The sequence below is a fragment of the Leishmania donovani genome, chromosome 28 (assembly GCF_000227135.1).
Source record: "Leishmania donovani BPK282A1 complete genome, chromosome 28".
NCBI lineage: Eukaryota > Euglenozoa > Kinetoplastea > Trypanosomatida > Trypanosomatidae > Leishmania > Leishmania donovani.
In genome coordinates, this window is record NC_018255.1 from 99,486 (window position 1) to 112,956 (window position 13,471).

General features: G+C 58.1%; 4 protein-coding genes across 4 annotated transcripts; all 4 read left to right on the forward strand.

Annotated features, from left to right (window-relative positions):
• Window positions 1–200: 200 nt before the first annotated feature.
• On the forward strand, window positions 201–2,525 carry LDBPK_280320 (hypothetical protein, conserved; the record flags this gene model as incomplete). Its single annotated transcript, XM_003862085.1, has 1 exon — window positions 201–2,525. One exon carries the CDS (start codon window positions 201–203, stop codon window positions 2,523–2,525), a length of 2,325 nt encoding a protein of 774 aa, XP_003862133.1.
• Window positions 2,526–3,300: 775 nt separating this feature from the next.
• Window positions 3,301–4,581, forward strand: LDBPK_280330 (hypothetical protein, conserved; the record flags this gene model as incomplete). The annotated part of the gene is made up of 1 exon (XM_003862086.1): window positions 3,301–4,581. The coding sequence occupies one exon, from the start codon at window positions 3,301–3,303 to the stop codon at window positions 4,579–4,581; it is 1,281 nt and encodes a 426-aa protein (XP_003862134.1).
• An 875-nt stretch (window positions 4,582–5,456) lies between these two features.
• Window positions 5,457–6,830, forward strand: LDBPK_280340 (hypothetical protein, conserved; the record flags this gene model as incomplete). Its single annotated transcript, XM_003862087.1, has 1 exon — window positions 5,457–6,830. One exon carries the CDS (start codon window positions 5,457–5,459, stop codon window positions 6,828–6,830), a length of 1,374 nt encoding a protein of 457 aa, XP_003862135.1.
• A 3,969-nt stretch (window positions 6,831–10,799) lies between these two features.
• Window positions 10,800–12,767, forward strand: LDBPK_280350 (hypothetical protein, conserved; the record flags this gene model as incomplete). Its single annotated transcript, XM_003862088.1, has 1 exon — window positions 10,800–12,767. One exon carries the CDS (start codon window positions 10,800–10,802, stop codon window positions 12,765–12,767), a length of 1,968 nt encoding a protein of 655 aa, XP_003862136.1.
• Between the last annotated feature and the right edge of the window lie 704 nt (window positions 12,768–13,471).

Here is a 13,471-nt window from a genome sequence, read left to right on the forward strand (position 1 = left end):
TCTCTACTACCAGTTTCGTTTCGTGGTGACTTGCGGAGGGCGCTTGCGCTGGCAGCACCATCAGAATCATCATCAGCGTGATACCGTCCCCTGATGAGTGCTTATCACATAAGCAACGACGCATTCTGTGCTTTCACACCCACATTAGACTCTGTCGACGTGTTTCGATCCGCATTTCGTGCGGGAACTGTCCTGTTGGAATGGCGTCGGCCTCGAAGAAGAAGAACGGCGTAAAGGTGCAGTTCGACTCTGAAGGGACTGCTGGCGCACCAAACGTTCAGAGCCCGTTTGTGTCTGCGGCGCACAACACGGTGTGGCCGTACGATGCCGCGGCGCACAACCGAGGTGGGCACACCATCTTCACGGCCGCAGCCAACGCGATGTGTGGACGCCCAAATGGCACCTACGATTGTGATGAGGCGTGGACGACGGAGCGTGTATCGCACGCTCGCTTGCAGACGACAGAATCGCCCCTTGAGACTCGACCGTCTATAGGCAGCGCCCCCGTAGTTTCCCACGGCCTCACGCCCGCGCACGACGTACTGTACGAGGAATGGCTCGGCCACATTGCGGCCTACCGCGCATCTCCTCTGCAGTACCCTCATCACATCATTTGCATGACCGCCCCGGCTGTTGCGTCAAGCGCGTTCTCCACGTCCGACGCGAGCCCGCGGCAAGCCTTATTGCAAGTGGCGACTGTTCTGTATCAGCTGCTAGCGGCGTACCTGCGTCGCTGCAACAAGCAGCCGTTAGCCTCAGAGCACGAGGCGGACGAGCGAGTGCCGTCGCGCGTGTTCGCCAGCCTGCTGGGCAGTGCCGTGTATAACACGAATTTCAGCGAGCCGCCCCTGGAGCAGAAGGACACAACGTTTGACTGGGTGGTGCCGACAGGGCAGGGAGTGAGCGACGTGCCAGGGTCCGGAGTCGAGCGCGACAGCGTCGCTGCCATAGGGTCTGCACCCGTCAGCCCAGTGACAGCCCACATGATGAGAATGCGGGCGCGCCAGTCACCCGCGCCGCCTCGCCGGTACGACGCCCTCTCTGTTGTCTCCTGCGTAGACGCAGCCCACGTCAACGTCTGCGTCGGTCAGCATTTCTACAAGCTGTGTGTCATGGACAAGCGGGAAGGGCGCTTGCGCGGCGTGGCATCGCTGGCGGCAGACCTCGAGGCGCTGCACGCGCACCACCTCTCCCTTGGCCACACGGACGTGCTTCCTGGCGCATCCCCTGCGACGCGGCAGGACCGGAAAGACCTGGACACGATGTTTGCCAATCTGTCTTGCTTGGCGGACGAGATCGCCTTTGATGTGCGCAGGCGTCTGCGCGTGTCGAGCGAGGTGAACGCCTACTCGCTGGATGTGTTGGAGTCGGGACTGTGCACGCTTGTTTTGAGGGAGGACGACACGGTATCGGGGTTCGAGTCTGCCGGCAGTCACGTGACGCCGGTTGCGCAGTGGTTGCACAGCGTGTGCTGCCTAGAAACGTCCCTGGCGCACCCAGAGGAATGGACAATGCGACTGCAAGCGTTGGTGGTGCCGTTACAGGCCGGCATGGAATGGGTGCGGAGCGCGTTGACGCAGCCCTCAGACGTAGTCTTCACGGGGGACGTCGCCAGCGACCCCATCCCTCGCGACGCCTGCGTTGTGGCAGGAGGCGTTGCGGACCACGGAGCTACACCCCGCAAAGTGAATCCCGCGACCCACGAGCTCAGCACACCGGTGGACGTGCGTGGCAACGTGGAGCACTTGGAGCTGTGGCTTCCTCAAAAGCACCGGGTGCCGTTGAAACCGTACGCGGCACCGGTGTGGAACCGCGCAGCCGCGCAGCATCCGCTTCCCGACGTCTCCAGCTGCGCGTGCACGCTGGTGGACTTTTGCATGTGTCTTCTACGCGTCACGGCGGAGTGGAAACGTGATGGCCGCCTCCCTGCCAGCTCTGAAGCCATGCGTTGGCGGCCGAACGTCGTGATAGCAGTGCAGCCGCCACGTGGCGGAGCGCCGTCTTTGATGGCGCTGGACTTGCCGGCGGTACAGCACTTTTACGAGGTTCTTGCGTCCCCACCGCTGCTCTTCGCGGTCGACACCCGGCGCCGTGTCGAGGCGGAGGCGAGGGCAGAAGTGGCGGCTCTCTTGAACAGAAGCTGGTACACCACTTCTACGGTGCGCACACCGCCGAAGGATGGGTCCGCGCCGAGCAGGTGGTCTGAAGGTGTCGAGACGGCAGCCAATGGAGTGCTTAGCCGCGGGGACGTGTGCATCTCGTTTGCCGTTCTCCCGCTCCAGGCGGCGCCGCTGTCGGACGTGACGACGCGCGCACCCGTCGTGTCGCGGCTTCTCTCTGACGTGGCCTTCCCCAGCAGCCTCATCGTGAACTGCGCTGCGCAGCAGACGGCGGCAGAGGTGCGTGCTCGCGCCAGCCATTCAGCTCTTGTCGACGTCGTCGTGGGCGCGGATACGCCGGCGGCTGCGCCGGTTGTGGGGGAGTTTGCCGCTGCCCTGGCCTCCTGTATGCGGGATCGACGCTAGCACTGTCCAACATGTCGGGGGCAGCGTGGGACAATGGACGGGTAGTGTGGCACTGCCATGTGTGCGTGCGCTGCTTTGGTTGCCTTGATGGTTCTCCTTCTGGTTTCTATTCTGGTTTCGCTCACGGTGGATGTACATTAGGCGACGAGGCTCGGCCAATCATCTTCGGTGATTGTTGTTGCAGGTAGGCCCGCGCACCTCCTATCATTGCTTTTCCCAATTTCATCAGCCCTTCCTCTCCCCGTGCCCCAACTTCCCCACAGTCTCCGTGCAGCGCTGTCGCGTCTGCTTGGCTTTCACTGGTGTGGGTGTGCACGAGTGCCGTGCATGGCGCGGGAGTGCGTGAGGGCTCCGAGCGCACGAGGAGATGGTCGGCTGCCTTCTCCCTGTGTGCACAGCTTCCTCCCACGCTTTCTCTGGTACTTTTCTTCCTTGGCGGCTCCCACGCAACCCCTCAGCCTGCACAACACGTCAGTTCTCATCTCGTATCACCCCCACCCTCTCTCTAACCATCCAACCCGTGTCCGCGTGCCACCACGTACGGGCGGCGGGGTCGAACACTCTAATGCACTGCGTTTCGGACGCGCAAAGAACGTAAAGGTACGATAAAGGAAAAGAGGGCTGTCTGCTCTGCTGACCTGCACACGCACGTCGGCACACATAGATGCGCAGACGCGCACTGCCACACTCGCATATGTTATACGGTTATTGCTGAGCGGTGTTCTCCCGGCCTTTCTTCAACTACACACGCACGCACGCACTTGTGAAGAAGACGATGTCTGAGCGGTGTGACATGAGGGGGGCGAAGAACCTCCGCATGATGGTGGTGCAGTCGGTTCTGTTCCTCTACTGCGATCTCAGTAAGGACTGCGGGGAAAGCACGTCGGGCAAGTCGGTGCTCATCAGCAGCAGTAGCGGCAACAAGCCGCTCGGCAAATCGGGCGCATTTTTGGGCCTCAACGTCTTCATCAAGTCCCTTGACAAGCGTGATCTTTCCAGCAGATCGATCGAGGCGCTTCGCACAACATCTTTCACGGATGTCGGGGACGGTTGTCAGTGGCGCATTGAGGAGGACGGAGTCACTCTGTGTATCCGAGTCGACTTCGCCACTGTTAAGAAGCGCCTCGGCGCCTCTGGAAAGTCGATGCTGCTTGCCACCACAGGTGGCAACAAGCCCATCGGTGGTACGGGGCTGAAGTGCGGGCTAAACTGTTACCACCCAGTGGACAAAGTCTTTGACGCGTCGCAATTGGCGGCGGGTAACGCAGGGGAGGATGAGCTGCAGGTGGGGCAGACACAGTCCATGGAGGGTGGTTTTGTGGTGTCGTACACGACGCCGACGGAGATGCATGTTACCTACACCTACAGAGCCGAGGAGATGGCGAATGGCCACACCGCGTCGCTGCCTGCCTGCCTCGTGGGAGACCTCAAGGTGACGGTGTTCGTGTGTGCACCAAAAGTGGCACGCGCACGCACCGAGAAGACGGCCATGAAGGTGACCGAGGAAGATGAGAAGCCCCCCGCATCTTTGGCCCCCACTCCTTTCTTGAGCCAAGCAAGTGGCGCGAACTGCAGCGGGCACTTGTCTCTGGAAAGGGGGAAAGACAGTAAGGTGCGCAACATCACCGTCACATGCACCGCTGTGCCCGCGCAGGGCGAAGAGGCGGCGGCCTCGCCTGGCTCGCACTCCGGAGCGTACGCGATTGACCTTCGCTTCGACCCCACTCTGAGCTTTGGCCGCTCATTATCCGGTAAGTGGCTGACGGTGGCCTCAACGGGCGGCTTCCAGCGTGTCGTCGATGCAGAGGACCGCGCCGTCTGTCGGTTCAGCCTCTACGCCGGCCGCTCTGCGCCGCCGCTCTCTGAGGCGGAGATCACGGCGGCCGTGCGGGCAGTGCTGGCGGCCAAACCGAAAGCGCGGCTGCCGAGCCTCTCGTTCAAAGAGGTGCTGACCGAGGTGATGAGCATGCTGGGTGTGAGCGAGGCCATGAAAGAAGCGGTGAAGCCGAAGATCAAGGAGGCTGTTGTGGCCTTTGTGCAGGCAGCGGCCACGTGAGCTCTCCAAGCCACCGCGCACGCGCGTGCTGTTTTCTTGATCGTCCTTTGTTTCTCGGGCGTGTGCGTGTGGGTGGCAAACATATACAAAGGAGGTTTTTTTTTTACGTGTACGAAGGGGTGGTGTGGCGTGTAGGTGCGTGTCTCTCTCGTGGCCCTTCGGCACTTCCGTCAGCCCCTTCTCGTCTCTGTTCCTCCCCATCACGTCCAGGAAAAGCTGAAGGCGTCTCTCCCGCTCTCTCTGCGAGCCAATCTTCTCACACTCTCCCTTTCGGCACTTCCCTTCACCACTACCTCCGCGCCTCCTTCTTCGACTTCGTGACAACCCGCGGCACATCTCGGCTTTTTTTTCGTGCGCGCGGGATATCCGCAGCGAGTTGCAAGGGCACAGTGCTGTGGTGACAGGTTTGGTGGGCATAGACTCACTAGGCAGTGAAGCACGCGTGATCGACGCTTTCTCTACCTCACGTCTTTGTGATCTCTTTCGCGACTCCCTCGCTCTCTTTTCTTTTCGTGCCTCCTAGGTGCCTCCGCAACGGCGGCCGAGGCACCCGGCGGCGTGGTGTCCTGTACCTTGCCCGCCTCCCTCTCTCCCTGGCTCAGGCAGCCATATTCGTTATCTTCCATACCCAACTGACTGACGGCGTTGCGCTCTGCCTTGCACGGGTGATATCACCTCCGGCCACCTGGTAGCGCCATGCCTAGACTGCGCCATCACCTCCGCTTAATCGTTTCGGCCACACAGACACACGCCCTATACACGTGTGCAACGTTGTGCGCACCCCATCACTGCTGAGGTGGGCTGAAGACTTTGAGCCTCTCATTCTCCCTGTTTTCTGTGCATGGTGGTGTGATTGGGCGGTCTGTGATCACACAATGGCCGATGTGCAGCTCTCCAACTCCAGCAATGTCAAGGCTGTCTATGCAGGACACAGCTTGAGCCTCTTCATGGACCTCCGCCCGCCGGCGGAGGTGCTGGCGACGTGCAGCGGCTCCGTTGTCGAGGACCTGCCCGTGACACTAAGTGTCATGCTGCGTCGCATCCACAGCGAAAGCGAGACCCCGCTTTCGTTTCGTTGTTCTTCCTCGCATCGACTTCTCACCTACGTGCAGTGCGAAGACGGTGCTGGCGGCGATGCTGTCCAGCTGGGAATGAGCGGTAACAACCTGCTCAAGGTCACTATAGACCTTGCTACCTTCCCGGACCGGTTGCAGCGACTAGCAGCGGCCGATGTCGCTGCAGCTGAGCATGCCTTGCTTGATCAGTCGTGGGTGATCGGCTCGCGGTTCCGCCTCTCAATGCAGCTGCGTACCAGAGCGCGTGCCGAGTGGCCACCCCTCGTCGCCCCGCAGTGGAGCGAGTCCAGTGACGGCTGCCTTGTCCCGACACCTTGCAGCCATCACATGGGCAATCATGACAGCGCGGGCGTTATGAGGATGCGGGAAGAGTTCGCCGCGAAGGGCGTATCCGCGTCGCCCAGTATCGTTCGGCGGAATCGGCCACTGTCTCTATACGACAAGTCAGCACCGCGCTCTCAGTTGAAGGGTCCGGTGTACATTGACCAAGAGCTGTTCCCGATCGTTCGTATTTTGTTTGTTCCTCAACTCTACACGGAGGCCATCCCGACGGCAACGGCGGTGTTGCGGAGCATGACGGTGCAAGTCGGAGTGGAGCGTTGCCGCGAGAGCCGCGGCGGCAAGCCGCTTCGTCGCGCCCTGCGAGACCGCAGCACTAAAGACAACGTCGCCGTGCTCGATCGCGTGCCGGCAAGTAGCAGCACGTTAGATGAGGAGAGCAAAGCCCTACTGCAACCGTACGAGGCCATCTGCCTCGCCTTTAACGCCCATGTTCGTCAGCCCTCAATGACGTCGGTCACTGCCTACGACGTGGCACACGCGAGGCGACTTGTTGTGCAGGACTACACCTTTGAGGTGATGGTCACGGCAGCGAGGATGAAAAGCGAAACCGTGGAGACCGTGCAGCGCGCTATTCAGGCCTATCAGTACGAGAGCGGCGATGCAGATGTTCTGGGCATGAACCTCGATGAAGCCGTCAGCTCCGTCGAAGAGCGGTTTGGCTACATGAAGGACGCGCCGTCGGTGGACTTGATGAGCTTTCACCATGTTGTTTGGGAGGCGATGCGAGCATGCATGGTGGCCGACGTCACTTCCAGTGCACTTGCAAACGAACTGGAGGACGAGCTCGACCGCTATGAGGACCGCATCAACGAAATCTTGATGGATATGTGACTCAAACGATGCCACTGGTAGGTTTCTCTCTCTCTTTGTATGTCTACGCTTCCTGATCATGGAGCCTGGATGTGGCACACACACATACACACACACACGCAGAGACGAACCACAACAACGAGAGAGAAGTTCATCGTGGGCGTGTCGCGCAAAGCCTGTAGCACGCTTTAGACGGGCCCTCCACTCAACGTAGAGGAGACATCCAGTGCGTTGACGGAACATCGGGCACACATCTTCCCATAACCTATTCGAAAACATCATCCGAAGTACCGAGTCGGTTGATGATCTCGGTGCGTGGCAACGAGAGGCGCATCCCTAGTTCCCTCTCTGCTCGTCTTGTTGCACAGCACCAGCGTTGGACACCTTTCGGTGTATGCCCTACTCTCAATGAACGTTTTCCATTCCATCGCCGCCGGCGCCTCCGCTGCAACGCTACCCCTCTCCCTCCATTCTGTAACCCCCACCCCCTTCTTCTTTGGTGCGTCGCCTCACTGCCGCCGAGCACACGCCTTTATCTGCCAGAGGTCCACGTGAACAGCTTTCGCTTGCCACGCCGTGCACAATAGAGGAGGGAAAAGACAAGGGGAAAAGGGGGGACGAAAAGTCAGGCACCATCCTTGCTTTTTTTTGTTTGCGTTATCATCCCGCACCCTCCCTTCCTGTCTCCCCTCCCTCTCCAAGTTCTGTTTTCTCCTGGTATTTTTGTTGCTTTGGTGCGTGTGCACGTCTAGAGGAACCCGAGACACAAGTAAGTGTGAAGAGCGCGGCGCAGCGGGCACAACGTCGTCTCGATAACCGCACTTTTTTTGTTGTCGGAGGCAGCGTAGGGGCGGAGTCCGCCATCCCTGCTTCTCCGCCTCTCTCCACCTCTATTCCTTTCTCTACCTTCCTTGTCACGGCTTCCTTCCTGCACACACACCCTCCCTCACCGCCTCCCCATCACAGAGAAGAGCTTTTGCTTTGGGCCTGCGCAAATAGAAAGACAAACATAACCAGCGAGGCACTCTTCCTTCACCCCACCCTCCTTCACAGCCAGAACTATATACAAAACTCGGCGGAGAAACCAACAGCACCTTCACCTGCCCCCTTTTCCTCTTCTCACAGGTACCCGCACAAGCATCAGCAGCCATCTGCGCAACCTCTACCCCCATTTCCGTTCCCCTTCACAGGAGGAACCCAAGCAGAAAACGCTTCAAGAAAGGAAGCGCCAAGGCACGACTTAGACTCGGGTGGAGGTCCTTCTTGACGTTTCTCGCGGCTCTCTAACTCCTCAGGACGGAAAGCTAAGCCGATCACGCTTTCTCTGGTCTGTCTTACCATTGTGTGCCTGTGCTGCGTGTGTTGCCTTTCTTCTGCTTTGTTGGCCTGTCTTCACTGTCTCTCGCTTCTCTCTTTTCTGTTTCAGGCTTCTTCTGTCGCTGCTTGACCTGGTCCCCGCTCCCTTCCTTTGCGCGTCTGCCCTCCTGTCTCGTTTCCATCACTCTTCTTTGGTGCTCTGACTCCCTTTCCCCCTGCCGCTCCGCCACGTCGCCGCTGTTCGTTGTTTTTTTGTCCTTTTTTTTTCGTTTCCTTCTGTGCTCTCTTTTGGTCGCATCACAAACGTCTTTTCGTTGTTTTCTTCCCCTTCTCCTTCACTCCTTCCTTCTCACCTCTCCCTCTCGTGTTCTCTCTCCGCCCATCTTCTGTCTTCCCTTCGCCCTCCCCTCTTTCTCTTCCGCTTGATCTCGTTCGCTTTTCTGATTCTCCTTTTCGTCTTTTCGGTGTGTCTGTGCATCTGTGTTGCTTCTTACGCTGTCCGTTTTTTTTTTTGCTCTACTTCCTTGTGTTGCCTTTTCTTTGGGTGGGCGTGTGTGTCTCTGCACTTTCTGTTTGCGTTCCCTTTTGTATATCTCCCTATAGCGCTTCCTTCACCTACTCCGCTGCCTTCCTCCATTTTTATCTTTGGCTTGGTTTTCACTTGTCTCTCCCCCCTTCCCTTCTCTCCCCTCGCTTCCTCCTCTTCGCCTCTCCTTTTTCCTCTTTTTCGTTTCTCAATTTTTTTCTCTCGTTCTTGTGCTCCCTTTATTTTGTTTTCTACGCGTGCTCGACGGTCTCCCAGTGTCGGTGAGTTTTCCTCCCTTGTTCGTTGCGTTCTCGCGGTCTACTCTTGTATTTGTGTGCGTTGTGCGTGTTGCCTTTTACTCCCCACCCACACCCACCCACCCACACACACACACACTACCCCCTACCCTCTCCACCCTCCTCCTCTCTCGTTCTACGTTTCTGGTCTTCGTCCCTTTCTCGCGGTCTGTTTTTTTTTTTTTAGAATCATTTCTCTGTTCATCGCTTTGCATCTGTCTCTCGCTCGCTCGCTTTCTTGTGCGCGCGCGGCATCATTGGCAGTCACAGACACGGTCATACACATCCCCACCAACAAAAAAATAAGAGCCGGTGCGCGTCTGCCGTGATTTTGCGTTTCTGTCAGAGGTTACCGAGAACGAAAGAAAGACAACAGACAAGATTCTCTTTCTCTTGTATTTTTTTTTGCTTTCTCGGGTTGGTGTCGTCGTTTATTTCGATCGCTTTCCACTGCTGCGGTTTGTAATATTGGTGCGTTTGTGTGTGCGTGTGTGTGCCTGCACTCTATCGATTGTTTCGCTCTTTCCTCTCCACTCTTTGCATCTAACTCTTTTCGTCTTCTTCGTGTTGAACTTACTCACACTCGCAGAACGCAACCAAACAAGTGGCGAGGCTGTCGAAGCCATACGGCGGTTGCCTGTGTGTGTCTCTCTCTCACAAACCCTCTCTCCCTCCCAGATTACATATCGTTTATTTCTATTTACACGCAGATACACCGACCATTCGAACTCTTTCGCTTTTCTCCCTCCTTCCCCTGTGAGTGCCCTCACTCCTCACCCCTCCCTCGCTCTCGCGCCCTCTTTCTTTGCCGTTTTACCTTCTTGTTGGTTCGTTTTTGCGCTGTCGTTCTATCGTGTCTCTTTTGCGCTATCCCCTTCTCCTCTGCCTCCCTCTTTTTTGCTCACGGGACTTTTCGCCGACACGCTCAGTGCGCGGAAAACAAAGGCCTGAGGTGGTGAGCGCCTGTCTTTGGTATCACAGCTTACTCAGAGAGACCTTGCTTGCGCGTGTGCGTACATGGGTGTACGTCTTCTGCGCTTTTCTTATTTTCACCCTTTTCGTGTATTCACTCTTCACTCGCTTCCGTGCCTCTCCCTCGTTTGTGCGCGCGTTCACGAGGTGATCAAACCACCTCCGGAAAGATAAAGAAACAACCGTAAGGGGGGGAGGGCGAGGGCTCTCAACATCGCCAGCCTGCGTTACACAGACATACATACACGCACACACACACATATATATATATATACTCACATCCATACATACATTTCGCTTTGTCTTTTCGGGTTGCATTCTTCACGCGCACCCTCTACCCCCATCAGTGCCTTGCCGCGTTACCAAATCTACGTCTTCCTCTCTCTCTCTGTTTCTTGTATATACACGCACACAGACATACTCGTTGCGCTCCCTCTCCTCCTTTTCTTCGGTTTCGTCGCGCCGCTACGCTGTTTGCGCGCGCGATCGCTGACTTTGTGCTGTTTTGTTTCTCGCTTTCGAGGTTACGCATCCTCGTTCTTCTCTTCTGTCGCGCTGTCTGCGGCAAGCGCTGGGTGTTTGCCCCCCCCCCCACACACACACATATATATATATTTGTTTGTCCTCTCCCTGGTACTGTTTTCATCCATCCCCGCTCCACCTTTGCCTTTTTTTTTGCTTTGTGTTTCCTCAAGTCCATCCCCCTTCCCCTCTCAACCCACGCTCAACATCACCGTGACCGACCCTCTTACACTAAGAGAAGCACTTCTCACAGGAGAAGGCGGAATGCATACTCGCGGCGACAGCGATGCACACGGTCAACCCCGCCGGCCGCTTGGCTGTGTCGAGTGCGACTTCAAATGCAGCACTGGGAACGAGATGAGCCGCCACATTCACGCTACTCGACATGGAGCGGTGAAGTGCCCCCTGTGTGACACCTACATCGTGCCCCGCGGCTTCTTTGCAAGCCTGACAAAGCTGATTGAGCGCCATCGCGACCGCCAGCCGTCAGCGCCGGAAGCGAGCGTCTCACCGCCGCATTCGTCGTCCTCTACCAGCGCGGTGGCTTCTACTTCTAGCGGAGGTGCTGGGCCTCTGACCTCGATTGCCATTACTCACGCCCACTGCATCGGGCTGCCTGACTTCAAGTCTTATGAAAAGGCAGATTTCGAGCTACCGGGCTCAGCGCAGGACTACAGTCTCACCGGCGACTTCGCGGGTGGCGCGCAAGGCCGAGGCACAAGCGCCGCCTTAGTCCCATGTGAGCCAGACAACGCCGGAGGCTCCCGCACACCGTTTCGCTGCATGGAGTGCTTGAATCTTTGCGGCACGTGGACAAAGGCCACGAAGCACATGGATAAGAGTGGACACACCCTTCCCCTCTGCGTGCAGTGCTTGATGCGTCTACGCTGCTTTGGCCCTCAGCGACCAATAAAGCACGAGGAGAGCACCGGCCACTGTGGCTTCTACGGTGTCTTCTACACCCGCCGCGACTACCTCTGCGAGGTGCAGGCGCCGCGTAGCGTTTACAACTACAGCAACTCCTACACTGGGCTCTCCACACTCCAGTACAAGTGCGTGTGCGGCATCTCCTTTCTCCACCCTCTGCACCTCGCGGAGCACCTGCGCCGGGTGCATCACGCAACATGCATTAGGGACGAGGCTGTCTGTCGCCGCTGCGATACACGTGGGACGCTAGCGGATTTGATGGTGCATCTGCGACAGGGCTGCCCGCAGGTGACGCCGACCATGCGAAACAACGGTAGCAGCACCACATTCACCGACACTTCAGCCTCATCGCTGGCAGGCAGCAATATGCGATTACCGTCGATGACGTCGCCAAATTGCCCCACTGCACCGTCGAAAGACCAGGAGGACCAAGGTGGGGCAGGGGGAAGTGGCGGCGACAATGCTGCAGTGACGCCGCCCGTGATTGAGGTGCCCGGGTTCTCCGGCGCGTCGTTCCTGCAGTGGCGTCCGCTGCTGCCACCCATGACGGCGGACGATGTACCACTGATGGACGAATCCTACGCAATGTCGGGGGACATCAGCGGTTTTCGTGCACTTGCGTCGCAGCCGGCGTCATCATCATCTCACGTGGCCACCGCCGAGGTTCGCAAGGCATCTTACGTCGTTCTGTACCAGTGCCGTGAGTGCCTGTTTCTCTTTTCCAGCTGGGAGCGTATGGTGCACCACGTTCACGCCACTGGGCACTGCAGTACGTACTGCTGCAAGTGCAGGTGCGACCTGCCGCAGCTGGTAAACCACCCAACGCCGCACGAGGCGAGCGGAGTGTCACGATCTTCAACGCAGCTGCCAGCGTATGGCGGCGCCGCCACATCAGCGCCGCTATTGGTTTGCTCCACCACGCTCAACGACCATCTCGATCATCTACGTCGCTGCGGCGACATCATCGGCTTCCCCACATCGCCGAGGAGTCTTGAGGTGCTCGTCGACGTGAACGCCGAGTGTTACCAGGGCTCTCTCGATCCATCACCGGACTTGTTTACGGGGGATCGGGTCATCATGGCGTACCAGTGCCCGGCCGAGCAACTTGGCTGCTATGAGGTTTTTCTGAACTACGGCAATCTTGTAGAGCATTTGATGGCGACAGGGCACGGCTCGAACCCGTGCCCAGATGACGCGGAAGGCTCCGACAACACCCTCGCAACGAGGCGACTCTCCTCCTGCTATCCGATGGTGGCCTATCGGGCGAAGTTCACCGTGCTGCAGCTGCGCGATCACTTCGGCTTCGTGCAGTGTTCCTACTGTGAATCGGCCGTGCCGCGCGGGGAGGAGGAGCTGCACGAGGCGCTCTGCATCATGCGCCGCCGCATGGGACACTAGTTCTGTTTTTCCGTGCGGGCGTATTTGTATGTTTATTTCTGGAAAGAAGCAGCAGCGCACGAAGAGGCTTGCCGCAGCAGGGTGGCGATTTCGCAGATGCTCGGCCGCGTCAAGCTCACAAGAGGCGCATGGGTAACATCCGCTGAGCGAAAATGGGGAAGCGAAACTCAAAGGCAACCTCGTATGAGGAAAAAAGAACGAGCGGTGGCGGTGTGAGCTCAGCGGCATCAGAGAGGGAAGGCGGAGGGGAGTCAGAAAAAGGAAGACACCGAAAAAGCGGTCAACGGCGTCTTTGGTGGCGTGCGTATGTGCATGTGTGGGTGTGAGTGTGGGTGAGAGAGAGACGCATCTGTAGGCAAGTGTGGCTGTTGCAAAGGAAGCGCTCTCTGGAAGGCGGCTCTATCAGAGGCGGTGGTGTGAAGCGGTGCTGTGATGTCTGAGTGTGAGTGCTTCTGTTTAGCTTTCTTTTGTTATCTGTTTCTTTGTCTGATCCCTGATGGTGCCGGCCACCTCAGTGCGAGGTATCAGGGCCCCGCGCCCACTCTTTGTGGGGAGGACGAAAGTCGGCAGTCTCCCCTCGGGAACGGCTGCGGGCTCTTGGCTTCGGTGAAAAAGGTTGGGCTGGCGCTATGCCGGACAGACTTGGGGTCATGATCCCGCTTGCGCTAGTCCACCACAAATCGTGCCGACGACTCGACAAACAT